Here is a 20902-nt window from a genome sequence, read left to right as displayed (position 1 = left end):
ACACAACCAATCACGAACGGGGATGAAAATCGAAACTGAAAGTGAAAATGCGGCTGCAGGAAAAAAAAACCCTGCCGCGTTTAACTTAGGAAAAAAACCAGCAAATCCAACAAAAACACGTACGCAAACGACAATGACGGCCGTAAATGTGCCAAAAAAACCCGACTGGCATCGACATCGGAAAACACGAAAACCATAAAGTCGACTGCTTCGTAACTTTGCGTATATGGATTCAAAAAGTTGCATGAAAATGCATCCGATACAAAACGAGTTTAAACACTACACAAACCGACTCAAACACGAATATTAGTAAATATTGCCCATTGTGTGTTTTTCCTGGGGTTTTAGTGCTGGGTGTGTGCTGGCATACTCTCTCTCTGTCTCTCCAAAGGGCCTTGTGGGGGAACTGTCTTCAGATAAGAGGATTCCCTGAGTGTGTGGTGTGTTGGTACGTGTGTCGACATGTCTGAGGTAAAAGGCTCTTCTAAGGAGATGGAGCAAATGTGTGTGTGGTGTCTCCGTCGACAACGCCGACACCTGACTGGATATGTGGAATTAAGTGCTGAGGTAAATTTATTGCACAAAAGATTAGAGAACAGACATGGAATCTACCCATGTCTTTCCCTATGTCGCAGGGACCTTCAGAGTCTCAAAACGCCCACTATCCAAAATAATAGACACTGATACCGACACGGAGTCTGACTCCAGTGTCGACTACGATGATGCAAAGTTACAGCCAAAACTGGCAGAAAAGTATTCAATATATGATTATTGTAATAAAAGATGTTTTGCATATCACTGATGACCCATCTGTCCCTGACACGAGGGTACACATGTTTAAGGGGAAGAAAGCTGAGATAACATTTCCCCCCTCTCATGAACCAAATGAATTGTGTGAAAAAGAGCGGGAATCTCCAGACAAGAAACTGCAGTTTCCCAAAAGAATTCTCATGGCATATCCTTTCCCTGTGTTGCCATATAGACCATTACATAACAATATAATTTAGTAGGTACCAAAGTTAGAACAAATTATGTAAATTAAATAATATGATTTATTACCCAATGTGATTTTAACCAGTTAAGAGTGTGTGTATATATATATTATTGTAAGGTATAACTTAAATAGGTTTGAATGTATTAGTCTTATGTTTTGAGAATTTAGTAGCATGTATTTCTGTGTGTTTTACTGCAAGATTATGGGTCATTATGTAAGAGACAGGTTTTCCCTGTGTAAGCCATATAGCCAGAATACACAATACATTAAGCATTACACAAATTCATCCCTTCCATGCCATTATTCATATCTGAATTAATGAAAGGATTAACGTCTGATCTGCGCTATACCAAGTACAATTAAATCAAAGTTTACATGATATGTAGATATATGTATACTGTATACTTTATTCACACACAGCAAATAAATAATCATAACTTGGTGGATAAAGTCAATAGGTCACCTAGCTCAGGTCTCATAATATGCAAACAGTTACTGGTATGAACAGGGTACATTGGAATTCACAATCAAAGATCTTCATACCTTTAGAAAGTCTATCAACTAGCTGGCCTATTGTCCAGTTATACTGCTGGCCAGAGGCAATGATAATATAGGATCAAACGCACTATAAACAGGTCCCCATCATTTATGCTAACACCCTAGGGCCTAGGCGAAATAGATCGTTTACACATCCATACAAAGGTAGATCTCTGATGGATAAAGAAATACCACATTTTATGATCCCAAATTCCCTACATGCTCACCACCGTGGGACGGAGTTCTGCAGAGAACGTTTTATTACACTTTGGAATCTGTCAAAACCTATAATTATGTACTTCATTGGAAACTGTGGGGATATACTAGTTTTGAATTGGTAGAATATAGGATAAAAGGGGCAGTCTGATAGCTAGAGAGTTAGAAGGAGAGGAGGAAGGAACGAAGTCCAGAGGGAGTCAGGATCCTAAGACGGTAGCTATGAATTATGCCCTCACATATTCTTGCAAGTGTATAGTATGTGTATTAATTGTTTAAGTTTGTATAACTGTTTGTGTTTTATGTATGTACCATGGTTAAGGAAGTACAGATAAATTATAAGATTTATTATCATTGTGTTATCTTATCTTGTAATTTGTATCACCTATAATAAATGTACTAGACAAAATAGAGCTGGTATTCCAAGTCTTGAACTCATTTTCGGAATCACTAAAGTTATACATGAAATCTGCATATATTATATAAGGCTCTGCAAGTTGGGACAATTGACTTGTAGTCAAAGTATAGTACTTATATGTTCAATGAGCCAGGATTATATATCTCTGTAAAGTATATTTAGGCTTTGCCCGGAAATATTTCCTGGACAGTAGAGATATAGCTCCTTTAATCTGAGCCAATCACAGGTATTAAATAGGAACGTCCACGCATAACATATTGTGTGATTGGACCAGTACTAAACATCACCCCTTTTGTTATGAGCCCACCTATTTGTAAGCCTATTATAATATATTTGCAGATATAAAATACATAAACCATTATATCAATATATGATATAATAAATATATGTTATATAAGATTCCATAAATCTACATTGGCGACCACGGAAGGGACTTGGAATTATTCAGTATCAATTTTGACTAAATACAATATTTAGGGGCAGCGCAAGGGCTATAAGCCCGCTGGGCAAAATACAAGATCACAGTGGAATAAGTTGCAAATGACTAGAGAATTTTTTTTTTCTAAAAAAGGCCTAAAGTAAGAAATTAAAAAACACGGGTGTTAGAGTTTAACTTATCAGGCTAGCGAACAGATAAGGGAGGATACCACGTGCAAAATATAGGAAATATTGTTCCCAAAGACTAAAATTTGTAATTCTCAGTGATAGAATACATATAACGAAAGGGAATAAATCTGTAAAATGGCTACAATGTCAAATATAGACAGCTTGGTAGTGAAATACATCACAAAGCAAAAGTGTACAGACTTTGCTTGTGATGCCAAATTAAAAGAAAACCCATGGAACTATGTCCAGGGTTTGTTTGATGATGAAATTAAATCATCAAAGAAAAGGAAACAGAAAGGAATAGCCATTGCAGGCTTGTATGCAGCCTGTTTGGCTATGGATGCTAAATTAAGCAGTTTAGCTAAAACCCTACAAAAATGTAGAGAAGAATCTAATTTAAAAGAAACAGAAAGCAAAGAAAAAATAGATCAGCTAAATATCCAAATTAAAACTTTAACAACACTTAATGACATGGGTAAAATCTCCCAGGATGAAGTGTTACAGAAACTCCTGGATAGGAAAGACACACACATAGTTCAAATTAATAACATGGTTGAGAAGGCAGATGCCTCACTAAATAAATTACTGCATGATGGAGATTTTGAAATAACCATGACAAACACCTGGCTGGAGATTGGTTTAAAGGGCTTGCTGATCGGTCAAACAATCTTGCTAATCATTTTAATTTCACTGATATTGTGGCTTAAGCGCCTTATAAGGCAGGAACGCAGTAAGCTAGAAAAACTGGTAGATGCAAGATATAAGCAATTATTATGTTAATGTATGTGTGGCCATCATCATCAATTCTCACGGCCACAAGGGGGCGACTGTTGCCATATAGACCATTACATAACAATATAATTTAGTAGGTACCAAAGTTAGAACAAATTATGTAAATTAAATAATATGATTTATTACCCAATGTGATTTTATCTTATCTTGTAATTTGTATCACCTATAATAAATGTACTAGACAAAATAGAGCTGGTATTCCAAGTCTTGAACTCATTTTCGGAATCACTAAAGTTATACATGAAATCTGCATATATTATATAAGGCTCTGCAAGTTGGGACAATTGACTTGTAGTCAAAGTATAGTACTTATATGTTCAATGAGCCAGGATTATATATCTCTGTAAAGTATATTTAGGCTTTGCCCGGAAATATTTCCTGGACAGTAGAGATATAGCTCCTTTAATCTGAGCCAATCACAGGTATTAAATAGGAACGTCCACGCATAACATATTGTGTGATTGGACCAGTACTAAACATCACCCCTTTTGTTATGAGCCCACCTATTTGTAAGCCTATTATAATATATTTGCAGATATAAAATACATAAACCATTATATCAATATATGATATAATAAATATATGTTATATAAGATTCCATAAATCTACACCTGCTAGGGCCAGGGTGGACAAGGCGTTGACACGTTTACCCAAAAGGTAGCGCTGACATACCAAGATACAGCTACCCTCAGGGATCCTGCAGATAGCATGCAGAAAAGTACTTTGAAGTCGATTTACACACATTCTGGTACACTACTCAGACCGGCGATTGTGTCGGCAGGGGTTTATAGCGCTGTAGCAGCGTGGACAGAAACCTTATCAGCGGAGATTGAAACCCTAGATAAGGATACCATGTTATTGACCCTAGGATATATAAAAGATGCTGTCTTATATATAAGACATGCTCAAAGAGACATTGGTCTACTGGGTTCTAGAGTCAACGCTATGTCGATTTCTGCTAGACGTGTCCTGTGGAACATGCAATGGACAGGTGATGCCAACTAAAAGAGGCATATGGAGGTTTTACCATACAAGGGTGAGGAATTGTGTGGAGAAGGGCTCTCGGACCTGGTCTCCACACCTATAGCTGGTAAATCTGATCTTTTGCCTTATATTCCCTCACAGCCTAAGAAAGCACAACATTATCAAATGCAGTCCTTTCGGTCGCAGAAAAACAAGAAAGTACGAGGAGCATCCTTTCTTACCAGAGGTAAGGGCGCAGGGCACAGCTAGTTCCCAGGAACAGAAGTCTCTACTAAATCCACCGCATGACGCTGGGGCTCTGCTAAGGGAGTCCGCCCCAGTGGGAGCACGTCTTCGACTCTTCAGCCACATCTGAGTTCACTCACATGTGGATTCCTGGGCAATAGAAATTGTTTCTCAGGGTTACAAGCTGGAATTCGAAGAGGTGCCTCCTCGCCGGTTTTCCTTATCGGCCCTACCGGCTTCTCCCCCAGAAAGGGAGATAATATTAAATACAATTCACACATTGTATCTCCAACAAGGTTCCCCTCCTTCAACAAGGAAGGGGATATTACTCAACCTTGGCTGTAGTCCCGAAACCGGACGGTTCGGTCAGACCTATTTTAAAATTAAATTAAAATCTCTGAACCTATACTTGAAAAGGTTCAAATTCAAGGTGGAATCGGTCAGAGCGATCATCGCCAGCTTGGAAGGGGGGGATTTTATGGTGTATCTAGACATAAAGGCTGCATACCTTCATGTTCTCATTTATCCACCCCATCAGGCGTACCTGAGAATTACGGTACAGTATTGTCATTACCAATTTCAGGGTAATTGGCGGAAATGATGGTGCTCCTACGCAAGCAAGGAGTCACAATTATCCCATACTTGGACGATCTCCTAATAAGGGCGAGATCAAAAGAGCAGTTGTTGAACAGCGTGTCACTTTCGCTGAAGGTGTCACAGCAACTCGGCTGGATTCTCAATATCCCGAAGTCACAGTTGGTTCCTATGACTCGTCTGCCCTTCTTGTGTATGATTCTGAATACGGACCAGAAATGGGTTTATCTTCCGATAGAGAAGGCCCAGGAACTAATGACTCTGGTAAAAAACCTATTAAAGCCAAAACAGGTGTCAGTGCATCACTGCACTCGGGACCTGGGAAAGATTATGGCATCTTACGGGGCCATTCCCTTCGGCAGGTTCCATGCGAGGACTTTCCAATGGGATCTACGGAACAAGTGGTCCGGATCACATCTACAGATGCATCAGTTAATCATCCTGTCCCCTAGGGCCAGGGTGTCTCTCCTATGGTGGCTGCAGAGTGCTCACCTTCTGCAGAGTCGCAGGTTCGCCATCCAGGACTGGATTCTGGTAGCCACGGACCCGAGCCTCCGAGGTGGGGGAGCAGTCACACAGGGAAGAAACTTCCAAGGTCTTTGGGTCAAGTAAAAAAACTTGTATTCAAATCAACATCCTGGAGCTGAGGGCCATATACAACGCCCTTCGGCAAGCGGAAACATTGCTTCGCGACCTACCGGTACTGATCCAGTCAGACAACATCACCGCAGTGGCTCATGTAAACCGCCAAGGCGGCACAAAGAGCAGAGGGGAAATGGCAGAAGCCACCAGGATTCTCCGCTGGGAGGAAAATCATGTAAGCGCATTTTCAGCAGTTCATTCCGGGAGTGGACAACTGAGAAGCAGACTTCCTCAGCAAACACGACCTGCATCCAAGAGAGGACTTCTTTAGGAAGCCTTCGCACAGATTGCAAGACAGTGGGAACTGCCACAGATAGACATGATGGCGTCCCGCCTCAACAAGAAGCTACAGAGGTATTGCACCAAGTCTAGAGACCCTCAGGCAGTAGCTGTAGATGCCCTAGTGACACCGTGGGTGTTCCAGTCAGTCTATGTATTTCCCCCTCTTCCTCTCATACCCAAGGTGTTGAGAATGGTAGGAGGGAGAGGAATGAGAACAATCCTCATTGTTCCAGATTGGCCACGAAGGACCTGGTATCCGGATCTGCAGGAAATGCTCACAGAAGATCCGTGGCCTCTTCCTCTAAGACAGGACCGGTTGCAACAGGGGCCATGTCTATTCCAAGACTTACCGCGGCTGCGTTGGACGGCATGGCGGTTGAACGCCGGATCCTAGCGGATAAGGGTATTCCGGATGAGGTCATTCCTACGCTAATAAAGGCTAGGAAGGACATGACATCTAAACATTATCACCGTATATGGCGAAAATATGTTTCTTGGTGTGTGTGTGGCCAGGAATGCTCCTACGGAAGAATTCCATCTGGGCCGTTTCCTTCACTTCCTGCAAACTGGAGTGAATTTCGGCCTAAAATTAGGATCTATTAAGGTTCAGATTTCGGCCTTATCCATTTTCTATCAAAAGGAATTGTCCTCTCTCCCTGAAGTACAAACTTTTGTGAAGGGAGTACTGCATATTCAGCCTCCTTTTGTACCTCCGGTGACGCCTTGGGACCTTAACGTGGTGTTAAGTTTCATTAAGTCACACTGGTTTGAACCACTTAAAACGGTGGAGTTGAAATATCTCACTTGGAAGGTGGTCATGTTATTAGCCTTGGCTTTGGCTAGGCGAGTGTCGGAATTAGCGGCTTTATCACATAAAAGCCCCTATCTGGTTTTCCATATGGATAGAGCAGAATTGCGGACCCGTCCTCAATTCCTGCCAAAAGTGGTTTCATCCTTTCATATGAACTATTGTGTTGCCTGTGGCTACGGGGGACTTGGAGGATCCCGAGTCCCTTGATGTGGTCAGGGCTTTGAAAATTTACGTGGCCAGATCGGCTACAGTCAGAAAAACAGAAGCACTGTTTGTCATGTATGCAACCAACAAGATTGGTGCCCCTGCTTCAAAGTAGACTATTGCTCGCTGGATCTGTAACACGATTAAGCAGGCGCATTCTACGGCGGGATTGCCGTTACCTAAATCGGTCAAGGCCCATTCCACTAGGAAGGTGGGCTCTTCTTGGGCGGCTGCCAGAGGGGTCTCGGCGCTACAGCTGTGCCGAGCTACTACTTGGTCGGGTTCAAACTCCTTTGCAAAGTTCTATAAGTTTGATACACTGGCTGAGGAGGACCTCCTGTTTGCTCAATCGGTGCTGCAGAGTCATCCGCACTCTCCCGCCCGTTTGGGAGCTTTGGTATAATCACCATGGTCCTTACGGAGTCCCCAGCATCCTCTAGGACGTAAGAGAAAATAAGATTTTAAACCGGTAAATCTTTTTCTGGTAGTCCGCAGAGGATGCTGGGCGCCCGTCCCAAGTGCAGACTACTTGTGCAATACTTGTATATAGTTATTGCTTAAATAAGGGTTATGTTATAGTCTCATCGGTCTTGGACTGATGCTATGTCGTTTTCATACTGTTAACTGGATAGTATATCACAAGTTATAAGGTGTGAATGGTGTGGGCTGGTATGAATCTTTCCTCGTACTGTCCGTCTCCTCTGGGCACAGTTTCTCTAACTGAGGTCTGGAGGAGGGGCATAGAGGGAGGAGCCAGTGCACACCCAGATCCAAAGTCTTTCTTAAAGTGCCCATGTCTCCTGCGGAGCCCGTCTATCCCCATGGTCCTTACGGAGTCCCCAGCATCCTCTACGGACTACGAGAAAAAGATTTACCGGTAGGTTTAAAATCTTATTTTTTGCGGTGGTGCTGCGGGCGGATGCGCAGCGGGCCGTACTGCGTATGTGTCCGCATTCTCTGCGGGGGGCCACAGAAAATGCTGTAAAGTTCGATTACCTTACAAGGAAAAGCAGTACCTTATTACACTAGGGTTATAGCCGCTGCGGCGGCTAAACATATGCGTACACCCGCTAAAGTATGTATATAAGTTGCGTATACACACCGACACGTTATGCGCACAGTGTAGCGACACGTGTGGCTGAATACACCTTATCCCAAACAAGAATGGAATGCGACACCAGTAGTTAAATGTAATGTTATGGTCCCACGCATCAACAGTATTTACTCAAAAGATACAGATAAAGATACAACAATATTACAGAGAAGAGCTACAAGCAATAGTGCATACGTTTGTTCGCGAGCGCTCCCGGATCCAGGACTCAGACAGTCTTAGCAAGATGACCTTCAAAGAATAGGGACTGAAGCCTGGATCAGGAGACCTCTCTTTTATACAATGAGTCCAAATACAATACAGTGGGAAATGTAAGCTGTTCTTCCATAGGTCAAGGGGCGGGTCGTTTACAGTACATGAGGGGTCATAGGTTGGTTTGAATGAATGGGCGATGCTTGGTCCAGGTGTGCTTGCAGGTGGTTGCCACTGGGTTCCCGCCAAATATCCTGAGTACAGTATCATAACAGTTTACTAATATTATATCTCTACGTATATCTATACGCAGAAACATGCGATCAACTGCAAATAGCAACCGAAATGTAGATCACAAAATACTGCACATCTGGATACCAAACAGTAAGTCCTAACCTTGCTCTGTCCCCTCACATCCTGTAAAGCTGAATAACTCTATTGTTCTACCTTTTAAGTGTATGTAAGTTGCTGGCATTGTGTATGGAGACTGTGTAAATTATGCACTATATAAATAGAATATTGAATATTGTCTTTGTGGCTTTTCTGTGCGAATGTGTGTGCTACCGTATATACTCATAGCACGCGCCAATATGCATGGCTCGTGAACCAGTGTACGTAGAGTGTGGGTATGTGTACGCACAGCGATTACGCGCACGCACAGAGGCCACAAAGTTTGGTGTTTGTATGTGGTGTGTATGTAATATTTTTGACTTCGACAATGCGTTCGCCTCTGCCTATCAGTCAGGCAGAGGCGGTCGCAGGGCGGGAGGGGGCGGCAACGCTGCGTTTTCAGGGAGGAAACGGAGCGCTACGGGGGCGGGGCATCACAAACGGTGGGCAGTGCGGTGCAAACAGGGACGTGTCGGGGGTGGGGCCGCGGCGGCTGCGTGACATCACACGCAGCCGCCGCGACAGGCAAGATGGCGCCAGGACTCCTGCGGCCACAGCTAAGCTGCGCCGGCAGTAGTCAACCTTGGTTTTTGCTGACAACCAGAAATTGCGAGGCGATCGCAATTTCTGCTTGTTGCAGGTGAGGAGGCGCCAGTCAGCATGCATGCGTGCAAAAGGATAGCAAATTTTGCTGATTAGCAGAATTTACTATCCTTACTGAATTAGCCCCTAAATCTCTTTGATAGCTTTACACACATGAGCAGTAGAAATAAAATTGCTCATCTGTGTACAACATAGACATTTCATCAAACTCAGAATCAATGGGGGTTATTCAGGTTTGTTGGCAAACCAAAAAAGCGCACTAATGGGCCCGCCCCCCCAAAAGGTCCAGGCACGCCTGCATTGCCCGGACCGCGCCCTCTAAACGGCCTCTTCTGCCCAGCGACCGCCTCTGCCTGTTTGACAAGCGATTGCAGGGCTGAGACAGCCATTGGCTGTCTGGCATGCGCCGGTGCACTGCGGCGCATGCGCAGTTCAGACCTGATAGGCTGCTGTGCGGAAACGCACAGCACTGATCAGGTCTGAATTAGGCCCTAAGTCCTGTAAATAGATATCAAGTTGTGGGAAAGGCATTTTGGCGTGGATGTATTGGAAGAGTAGGGCGGTCTCACACCAGTTTCATACCTAAGCCACACAGGGTGCTTTTCTCGCACTGCCTTTATTCGGCTCCTAACTGTCATTTTTTTTCAAAACCAGCTTGTAACATGGCAGTTAGGAGCTGATTGGCTGGTACTTTATGACCGTGCAATTTATCACTGTCCAAGGCTTGATAAATCTGGGCCATAATAACCCAAGATCCTTGCTGTCACTATTAGAACCCAACCCACCGAAGACAGGCAGACTGTAGGAGTTACTCACCCGTTTATTTGTGCCTAGGTGACAGTACACTTTTGATAGTAAATAGCAGTCATTGAGAATTTGTCAATAGAGGGCTTCATCAACGACAATATATAGTTTGGGCTATATTTGTAAAGCTACGGCTTTTGTTAGTGGCCACCTCATGGAGGGTTAGAGCTGAAAAATGAAAGTAGCATTAGTATTGAGTGTCATTCCGTGGCGTGACTCGCTAGCGCTAAGCATATTTATGTGTGACTTTTTCAGTTTAGATGCATCTAAGTCAGTAAAGTCACATTGCTATGCAAATAGTTTTCCTGGAAATCACTGTAACGTAGCATTTCGTATGCAGATACAGCCAAAGCCGCACACAGAATATAGGCAGGCCGCATATCATTTTAATCAGCATAAGCTACTTGTGCATCAGTCACACAGTGATACAAATAAGACACATTTTCTACAAAAAAGGATACCTGATGTTAGCAGAGCTGCCGACTGACTCACACCAGGCATCTCCTACTGTATGGAGTATTAGGGCTAGATATATGAGGACACATCTGTAGTTCCTTAAAAAATAAGGGTGTTGTATACAAGATATACACAGTGTCTAGGTCGACCCCACATGGTTGACATGCATTAGGTCTACTTTGACAAAGGTTGACATGGACAAAAGGTCGACACAGGGAAAGGTCGACGTGGTTAAAAGGTTGACGTGGCAATGGCCTACACACTTTTTTTCTTTTCTGTTTTTTGCATCTTTGGGGTTAGTGTGGATAGTTTTTCCATCTGGTACCACCATTTGTAGAACAGTGTTCGCTCGCCACGCTTCAGACACGGTGTCTTGCTTCTCTCGACACAAGGTTACTTAAGGTTATGATTTGTGATATTGATAGTCAAGGAAATAAAAAGTAAAAAAAAAAAAGAAAACCCCCAAAATCATGTTGACCATGTGTGTCAACCATTTGAACCCGTTGACCTTTTCCAGTGTCTACCATTCATAGGATGACTTTTTGTCCATGTCGACCTAATGCATGTTGACCCTATGGGGTCGACCTATTGACTGTCGACCTAGACATTGTCGACCTAAAGTCCGGATCCCAAAAAACAAGTACAATCTATAGAAATGCTTTGGAAACTATATTGAAGAGCAATTTTGAAGTCTCTTGCAGTGATCCCCTGGAGCTTTACAATTTCTATTCCATTGTACAGGATACTTTTTATTGACAATACAGTTCAATTGTAATTCATGGATGGATGGATGTTTGTCATTCCAAGCTGTGTTTTATGACACATGCAGTCTATTTTAAAATAAAATACTTGGAAATATTTAATTTCAATATACATAACAAAAGTGTCTGTAATTGAGAAGTCATTAAATAAGAAGTGACAGGAGAAAACATTCGGGCAGATCCCAAAATGGTGCAATTGTGCTGTATATACAATCACTATAAATGTATATATTACAAAACTATCCCTTTGTATTTGTAAACTTGCGAGCAGGGCCTTCCTACCACTTTCTCTGTCTATAATTACCAAGTTTTGTTCCAATTGTAAAGTGCAACGGAATTTGCTACGCTATACAAGAAACTGTTACTGTAGTATTATTATTATTAATAATAATAATAATAATAATGTGTTAATGGTGTTGTTTTAAACATTATTTTCATGGTATTACATATTTTTAATTGGAACCAATATTCTTTTTTAGGTATATTTCCCGTTGTAGCAGCAGGAGCAGAAGATGATTAGAGCTGCTATAAGGCATTCTGCCAGGCCTCTTTATAGCAGGCTGTGCTCATCCTATGTTAAACAAACACGGTAAGTCGGCTTGCATGGATTATAGGCACTGATTTCTCTCTTTTCTGTATAGCATGTACTTACACATTCATTCTGAAAGCCTAATTAAAAATTTATTGAAATGATTTTCTCTCTTTTTGGATGTGTATGCCCCATACTTTATATATCTATATTATTGCTAAAAAGACATATATTCTATAGTAATTTTGCGTAGCAAAAATATATGTAATATGAGTCTTATTCAGGTTAGAACGCATCTGGTTTTCCGTGAGTGGTAAGGCCAAGGACTACGACGCTGTCGCAGTTTCCTTTGCGCCTCCCTGTGACTCTCTTTTTCTGGGGGCACTCTTATAGTTATAAAATGTTACTTTTATTACTGTACTTTAAAAACAATAAGTATTGTAATCACATACAGATAGACAACCATCACATATAACATATAGTTGTAGATAATAGCAGAGAACTGTGAACTGTGTTACCTACTGTATCAATAGGAATTATCTATGAGACCTTGAAAATATGGTACCAGTTTTGAAAAATAATTAATTCGCTCAAGCTTTCTGAATTATCAGTGGACTACACTTTGGGGTATATTTACTAAGATTCGTAATTGTCGAGATTCATTGTGTATATTATGTTAAGTGTGTAAAGTGTTAAAAATAAAAATAAAATATTGCGTGGGGTCCCCCCTCCTAAACATAACCAGCCTCGGGCTCTTTGAGCCGGTTCTGGTTGTAAAAATACAGGGGAAAAAATGACAGGGGTTCCCCTATATTTATACAACCAGCACCGGGCTCTGCGCCTGGTCCTGGTGCCAAAAATACGGGGGACAAAAAACTTAGGGGTCCCCCGTATTTTTAACACCAGCACCGGGCTCCACTAGTCAGAGAGATAATGCCATAGCCGGGGGACACTTTTATATTGGTCCCTGCGGCCCTGGCATTAAATCCCCAACTAGTCACCCCTGGCCGGGGTACCCTGGAGGAGTGGGGACCCCTTAAATCAAGGGGTCCCCCTCCAGCCACCCAAGGGCCAGGGGTGAAGCCCGAGGCTGTCCCCCCCCCATCCGTGGGCGGTGGATGGGAGGCTGATAGCCTTTTGTGTAAAAAAAAGAATATTGTTTTTTTGTAGCAGAACTACAAGTCCCAGCAAGCCTCCCCCGCAAGCTGGTACTTGGAGAACCACAGGTACCAGCATGCGAGGAAAAAACGGGCCCGCTGGTACCTGTAGTTCTACTACAAAACAAATACCCAAATAAAAACAACACACAGACACCGTGAAGGTAAAAGTTTAATGAACATATATGCACACTTACATATATACATACTTACCTATGTTGACACGAAGCACTCTGTCCTCTTGTCCAGTAGAATCCATGGGTACCTGTAAATAAAATTATACTTACAAAGAATCCGGTGAAGATCGGTCCTCTACTTCAAAGTTATAATTCACGTACTTGTTAAAATAAAAAAACGAAATACCCGATCCACTCACTGAAAGGGGTCCCATGTTTACACATGGAACCCCTTTCCCCGAATGTCGGGACACCCCGTGACTTCTGTCAAAGAGGGTCCCTTCAGCCAATCAGGGAGCGCCACGTCATGGCACTCTCCTGATTGGCTGTGCGCTCCTGCACTGTCAGTCAGGCGGCGTACTGTGGATACAATTTAGCGCAGCGGCGCTACATTATGGGGGTCATTCCGAGTTGTTCGCTCGTTATATTTTTTTCGCAACGGAGCGATTAGTCGCTAATGCGCATGCGCAATGTCCGCAGTGTGACTGCGCCAAGTAAAATTGCTATGCAGTTAGGTATTTTACTCACGGCATTATGAGGTTTTTTCTTCGTTCTGGTGATCGTAATGTGATTGACAGGAAGTGGGTGTTTCTGGGCGGAAACTGGCCGTTTTATGGGTGTGTGTGAAAAAACGCTACCGTTTCTGGGAAAAACGCGGGAGTGGCTGGAGAAACGGAGGAGTGTCTGGGCGAACGCTGGGTGTGTTTATGACGTCAAACCAGGAACGAAACTGACTGAACTGATCGCAGATGCCGAGTAAGTGTGGAGCTACTCAGAAACTGCTAAGAAGTGTCTATTCGCAATTCTGCTAATCTTTCGTTCGCAATTTTGCTAAGCTAAGATTCACTCCCAGTAGGCGGCGGCTTAGCGTGTGCAAAGCTGCTAAAAGCAGCTTGCGAGCGAACAACTCGGAATGACCCCCCATATCCAATGGTGGGAACTTTGCGGTTTGCGGTAGACCGCGAGGTTAAGTGGGGTCACTCTTGTGGTTGGCCCCACTAAACCTCGCGGTCTATGTATGTATGTATGTAAGTGTGCATGTATGTTCATTAAACTTTTACTTTCACGGTGTCTGTGTGTTGTTTTTATTTGGGTTTTTTTTTGTAGTAGAACTACACGTACCAGCGGGCCCGTCCCCCCCCCCCCCCCCCGCGCGCATGCTGGTACTTGTGGTTCTCCAAGTACCAGCTTGCGGGTAGTTCGGGTAGTTATGCTACAAAAAACAATATTCTTTTTTTACACAAAAGGCTATCAGTCTCCCATCCACCGCCCACAGATGGGGGGGACAGCCTCGGACTTTACCCCTGGTCCTTGGGTGGCTGGAGGGGGGGGATTTAAGGGGTCCCCACTCCTCCAGGGTACCCCGGCAAGGGGTGACTAGTTGGGGGGGGGGGTAATGTCACAGCCGCAGGGACCAGTATAACAGTGTCCCCCGGCTGTGGCATTATCTCTCTGACTAGTGGAGCCCGGTGCTGGTGTTAAAAATACGGGGGACCCCTAAGTTTTTTGTCCCCCGTATTTTTGGCACCAGGACCAGGCACAGAGCCCAGTGCTGGTTGTTTAAATATGGGGGATCCCCAGTCAGGTTTTTAACCTATTTTTTTACAACCAGGACCGGCTCAAAGAGCCCAAGGCTGGTTATGCTTAGGAGGGGGGACCCCACGCAAAAAAAAATTCTGATTTTTAACTCTTTCACACCCCTTCCCACTGATAAACATGCACGGATCTCACTGATCCGTGCATGCCTAACAGAATACGGTAAAAAAAAGCAGGTCTATTTGAAAACTGCTTTTTTTTTACGATTTGTACTTTTTCACGGCAGTGTTTGGCTATTGCCGGCAGTGATTGTGAATACGAAGTTTTAGTAAATTACCAAGTTGTATAAAATAACAGGCGTGTTTGACCGATGGTGTATTCATTCGTATTTTTATTCTTTGCCTTCAAAAAAAAAATACGAATGCCCTCATCACTGCCGAGATTTTAGTTTAGTAAATTCCCGAGATGACACTTTGAAGAAAAAACTCAAAATCGGTCAAAATCGAGAGCTTAGTAAATATACCCCCTTGTCTATTTGAAGCATTGATTACAGCAAGATAGTTTGTTATCTCTGCTATTATCTACAACTATATGTTATATGTGATGTTTGTCTATCTGTATGTGATTACAATACTTACTGTTTTTAAAGTACAGTAATAGAAGTTTCTCTAACGTCCTAGAGGATGCTGGGGTCCACATTAGTACCATGGGGTATAGACGGGTCCACCAGGAGCCATTGGCACTTTAAGAGTTTAAGAGTGTGGGCTGGCTCCTCCCTCTATGCCCCTCCTACCAGACTCAGTTTATAAAATGTGCCCGGAGGAGCCGGTCACAGCTAGGGGAGCTCTCCTGAGCTTTCCTAATAAAGTTTCGTTTTAGAGTTTTTTTATTTTACAGGGAGGCTGCTGGCAACATCCGTTACTTGATCTTCCATGAGGAAGTCCGTAGAGGCTGCTGGGCGCCCGCCCAGCGCTTCATTTTCCTGCATATGTTATTTGGTTCAGTACCACTTCTTTTAGTTGCGTACTGCATAGTTACTGGGTAAGTAATTTTTCAGCCGTTTGCTGATTAGTTCAAGCTAGTTGACTTGACGTGCCTTGTATGTGTGAGCTGGTATGAATCTCGCCACTATCTGTGTTAAGTCCTTCTCTCGAAGTATGTCGTCCCCTCGGGCACAGTTTCTAGACTGAGTCTGGTAGGAGGGGCATAGAGGGAGGAGCCAGCCCACACTCTTAAAGTGCCAATGGCTCCTTTTGGACCCATCTATACCCCATGGTACTAATGTGGACCCCAGCATCCTCTACGGACTACGAGAAAAAGATTTACCGGTACGTACCAAAATCCTATTTACATTTGATAACTATAAGAGTTCCCCCAGAAAAAGAGAGTTTCTTCTGCTCCTTCTTGTATATACGTTCACCATACTCTCAGGGGAGAACCTCCACCTGAGACATTTCTAAGTAGAATTCCACTGGACAAAACCATGGTACATATATTACACCGTGGAACAATATATTCTTAGAAAATTGATTCACACCCTAATTGATACACCTGTGCTCAGGTCTCATTCCCCCTCCTCCCCTTGTCACTTCAAATAGCCTCCCTGTGACTGCAAGTCTGAGTAAGGTAGACCTACTGAGACTGCAGTCGTAGATGAACATAGCGATCCTGAACTGCAAAAGCATCTCAGTTTTTAGCAGTCGAATGTGCATGAAGAAGGTGGTATGCACCTCTTCCTGCATTTGCATTGCTAAGGATCGTAATGCAAAACTGCTGAGAGCACCTTTGCTATTACAATCCAACTTGAATAAGGCCCTCTATATAGTAAATGTCAGTTCTAGGAAAGGGAACTATGGGGGTCATTCTGAGTTGATCGCTGGCTAGCAACTTTTTGCTGGCTTGCGATCAGATAGTCACCGCCTATGGGGGAGTGTATTTTCGCTTTGCAAGTGTGCGAACGCGTGTGCTGCCGAGCGGACCTGAAAAACTTTTGTGCGGTTTCTAAGTAGCTCTAGACTTACTCAGCCCTTGCGATCATTTCAGCTGTCTGGTCCGGATTTGACGTCAAACACCCGCCCTGCAAATACCTGGACGCGCCTGCGTTTTTCCAACCACTCCCTGAAACGGTCAGTTGACACCCATAAACACCTTCTTCCTGTCAATCACCGTGCGTTTGGCTGTGCAAATGGATTCTTCGTTAAATCCATTGCTCAGCAACGATCCACTTTGTACCCCTACGGCATTGCGGTACATACACATGCGCAGTTTAGCCGCGGTTGAGATGATTGCTGCGCTGCATAAAGTTGCTAGCGAGCTATCAACTCGGAATGACCCCCTATGTCCCACAAAAACGTAGTCTTTTAGCATTAGCTCATATATGCTGTGCAGGGGTGTATCTAGGGGTCTGAGCGCCCCTGGCAAAGTAAGGAACTGGCGCCCCCCACCTCCCCCACTCAGAGACACAGAGGCGGGAGGTACAGATAGGCTGAGGTCAGGGACACAGAGGGAGAATTACAGGTAGGGTGCGGGTAGGGACAATGAGGTGGAGGGCTTACAGGGAGGCTGAGGTCAGAGACACTGAGGGGAATTACAGGGAGGGTGTGGGCAGGGTCACTGAGGGGGAATTACAGGAGGGTGTGGGCAGGGACACTGAGGGGAAATTACGGGGAGGGTATGGGCAGGGACACTGAGGTGCAATTACAGGAGGGTGTGGGCAGGGACACTGAGGGTAGAGTCACAGGGAGGCTGCAGTCAGGAACACTGAGGGAGAATTACAGGAAGGGTTCGGGTATGGAAAATGAGAGGGAGGGGCTACAGGGAGGCTGAGGTCAAGGACACTTAGGGGCAATTACAGGAGTGTGCGGGCAGGGACACTGAGGGGGGAGTCACAGGGAGGATGAGGTCAGGAACACTGAGGGAGAATTACAGGGAGGATGCAGGCGGGGACACTGAGGATGAATTACGAGGAAAGTGCGGGCAGGGACACTGATATGGAATTACGGGGAGGGTGCAGGCGGGGAGACTGAGGGGGAATTACGAGAAGTGTGCAGGCAGGGACACTGAGGAAGAATTACGGTTAGGGTGCGGGTAGGGACACGGGGAGGGTACGGGCAGGGATACTGAGTGGTAATTATGGGAAGGGTGCGGGCAAGGACACTGAGAGGGAATTACAGGGAGGGTGCGGGAAGGGACAATGAGAGGGAATTACGGGAGTGTGCGGGCAGGGACACTGAGGGGGGAGTCACAGGGAGGCTGAGATTAGGAACACTGAGGGAGAATTACAGGGATGGGTGCAGGCAGGGACACTGAGGGAGAATTACAGTTAGGGTGCGGGTATTGACACGGGGAGGGTACGGGCAGGGATACTGAGTGGTAATTATGGGAAGGGTGCGGGCAAGGACACTGAGAGGGAATTACAGGAGTGTATGGGCAGGGTCACTGAAGGGGGCAGTTGCATGGATGGTGCGGGCAGGGACACTGAGGGGGAATTACAAGGAGGGTGCAGTCAGGGACACCAAGGGGATATATGCACACATACATACAGTTAAAAACCCCTCTCTAGGGGTGATGGCACTACATGTCCCAGCAAATCCAGTTGACATGGTGTGCTGGGACTTGTAGTCTCAACACAGTGGGACAGGCAGTCACTGGTCTAGATACCTCTCTATACAGAGCTCTTTGTAAGCTGTGATCCAGACTGCCAGGATAGACCATGCAGTGCAGCTACAGTACCGCAGAAAATGTACAGGTATGCTCATACTGCACTGCTGACTGGTGCTGATTCTAGTGGCTGGTGTTTGGTGACAGACCGTGTGGGACCAATGAGAAGGAGAGCGGATGAGGAAGAGGAGGTGCCTCGCCCCTCCCCATACCTGGAAGTACCCCCCTCCCTGGCTATATTCACTATCATTGTGACTGTAGTCACAGAGAGTGTCAGAGTGCAATACGCTTCTGGGAGTCCCGCAGTGGATGAGCACTACTAAGGGATGTATTCAGTGAGAACTACTATGTCATTCTACGCCCTGGCACGGGTGGCACTGCCAGGTGGCGCCCCCCTCTTGGCCGGCGCCCCTGGCAAGTGCCATCCTGGCCAATAGGAAGATACACCCCTGATGCTGTGATACGTTATATTGTATACTGTACAGACCCTTTTCAGAACAGATCTTGTTGAAAACTTAAATTAAAAAATAACATAAAATGACTTGACTTGTAGATTCGCATTACACATATTAGTAACAATATAGTTATAAATAGACATACATAAACAGTACAGCTTTGCCTATAACAGACAGGATGGTTGTGGTATGCAAGCCTGACATTCATCATGTCAACATCCATAATGTCGACATGAGAATGTCAGCATGATCGAATTGTGAACATGCTTAGAACACTCATCACGTGGACATTGATGGAATGTCAACAAACCGTCCCTGGTGGTCTAGCGTTGGATTACCTAGCCCCGACGACAGTGGCGATTTCAGCAGTGAGTTCCGGGTCCCTGTGTTCAACTCTGGAGCAGTTCATGTTCAGTTACGAGTGGCGTTCTGGTGAGTAACTTTCCTTATCCCCACCCCTAGCCTCACCCCTGGTGCCTAACCCTAAACGTCCCGCAGCCTAACCCTAATGTCTACATCCCGAGAATGTGGGGATTTCATATGTCGACATTGTGAACACGTCAACATTCTGAGTTCACTCTTGTTCAGCTTCACAATGAGATCAAATTAAAACACAGAATGGTTGATTAGGAGTGAGCGGGGTGAATTTCCCGATCTTACCCTGCACTTAGGAGTTGCAGTACACAGCATATGGCCGCACTGCAAGCTGACTCACAACACATTGAATAGACCTCGGACTTTGGTAATTGTTATTTCTCTTACGTCCTAGAGGATGCTGGGGACTCCGTAAGGACCATGGGGTATAGAAGGGCTCCGCAGGAGACATGGGCACTCTAAAGACTTTAGATGGGTGTGCACTGGCTCCTCCCTCTATGCCCCTCCTCCAGACCTCAGTTAGATCCTGTGCCCAGAGGAGACTGGATGCACTGCAGGGGAGCTCTACTGAGTTTCTCTGAAAATACTTTTTGTTAGGTTTTTTATTTTCAGGGAGCACTGCTGGCAACAGGCTCCCTGCATCGTGGGACTGAGGGGAGAGAAGCAGACCTACTTAACTGATAGGCTCTGCTTCTTAGGCTACTGGACACCATTAGCTCCAGAGGGTCGGAACACAGGTGTCGTCCTCGCTGTTCATCCCGGAGCCGCGCCGCCGTCCTCCTCACAGAGCCGGAAGATAGAAGCCGGGTGAGTATAAGAAGAAAGAAGACTTCACAGGCAGCAGAAGACTTCAGATCTTCACTGAGGTACCGCGCAGTGGTAACGCTGTGCGCCATTGCTCCCACACATGCACACACAGAAGGCACTGTACGGGTGCAGGGCGCAGGGGGGCGCTCTGGGCAGCAATATTCACCTCAAGGGACACTGGCTAATATATTAGATACTGCAGAGGCAGTATATTGAAACCCCCCCGCCAGTATAAAGAATTTGAGCGGGACCGAAGCCCGCCGTTGAGGGGGCGGAGCTTGATCCTCCAGCACTAACCAGCGCCATTTTTCTCCACAGCAAGCTGCAGTGAAGCTGCTCCCCGGACTCTCCCCTGCTGAGCAATTACAGAGGGCAAAAAAGAGGGGGGGGCACATTTAATTGGCGCAGTGAGTGTATTATTTATTCTATAAAAGAGCGCTGTACAGTCTGGGATTTTATTCCAGTTACCAGTGGCGCTGGGTGTGTGCTTGCATACTCTCTCTCTGTCTCTCCAAAGGGCCTTATTGGGGGGCTGTCCCCATAATTGTATATCCCAGTGTGTGTGTGAGTGTCAGTACGTGTGTG

General features: G+C 44.9%; 1 protein-coding gene across 1 annotated transcript in view; it reads left to right on the top strand.

Annotated features, from left to right (window-relative positions):
- The window catches only part of NUDT13 (nudix hydrolase 13), a 249504-nt gene that overhangs the window by 62951 nt on the left and 165651 nt on the right, over positions 1-20902 (top strand). Inside the window, exon 2 of the mRNA XM_063961477.1 lies at positions 12102-12211. Within this exon, the coding sequence (XP_063817547.1) occupies positions 12135-12211 (77 nt within the window). The 5' untranslated portion in view covers positions 12102-12134. The remainder of the gene's footprint in view (positions 1-12101; positions 12212-20902) is intronic.

Source organism: Pseudophryne corroboree, chromosome 3 (genome assembly GCF_028390025.1).
Source record: "Pseudophryne corroboree isolate aPseCor3 chromosome 3, aPseCor3.hap2, whole genome shotgun sequence".
Taxonomy (NCBI): Eukaryota; Metazoa; Chordata; class Amphibia; order Anura; family Myobatrachidae; genus Pseudophryne; species Pseudophryne corroboree.
The sequence above is the reverse complement of the archived record's forward strand: the minus strand, read 5'-3'. Positions and strand labels throughout refer to the sequence as shown.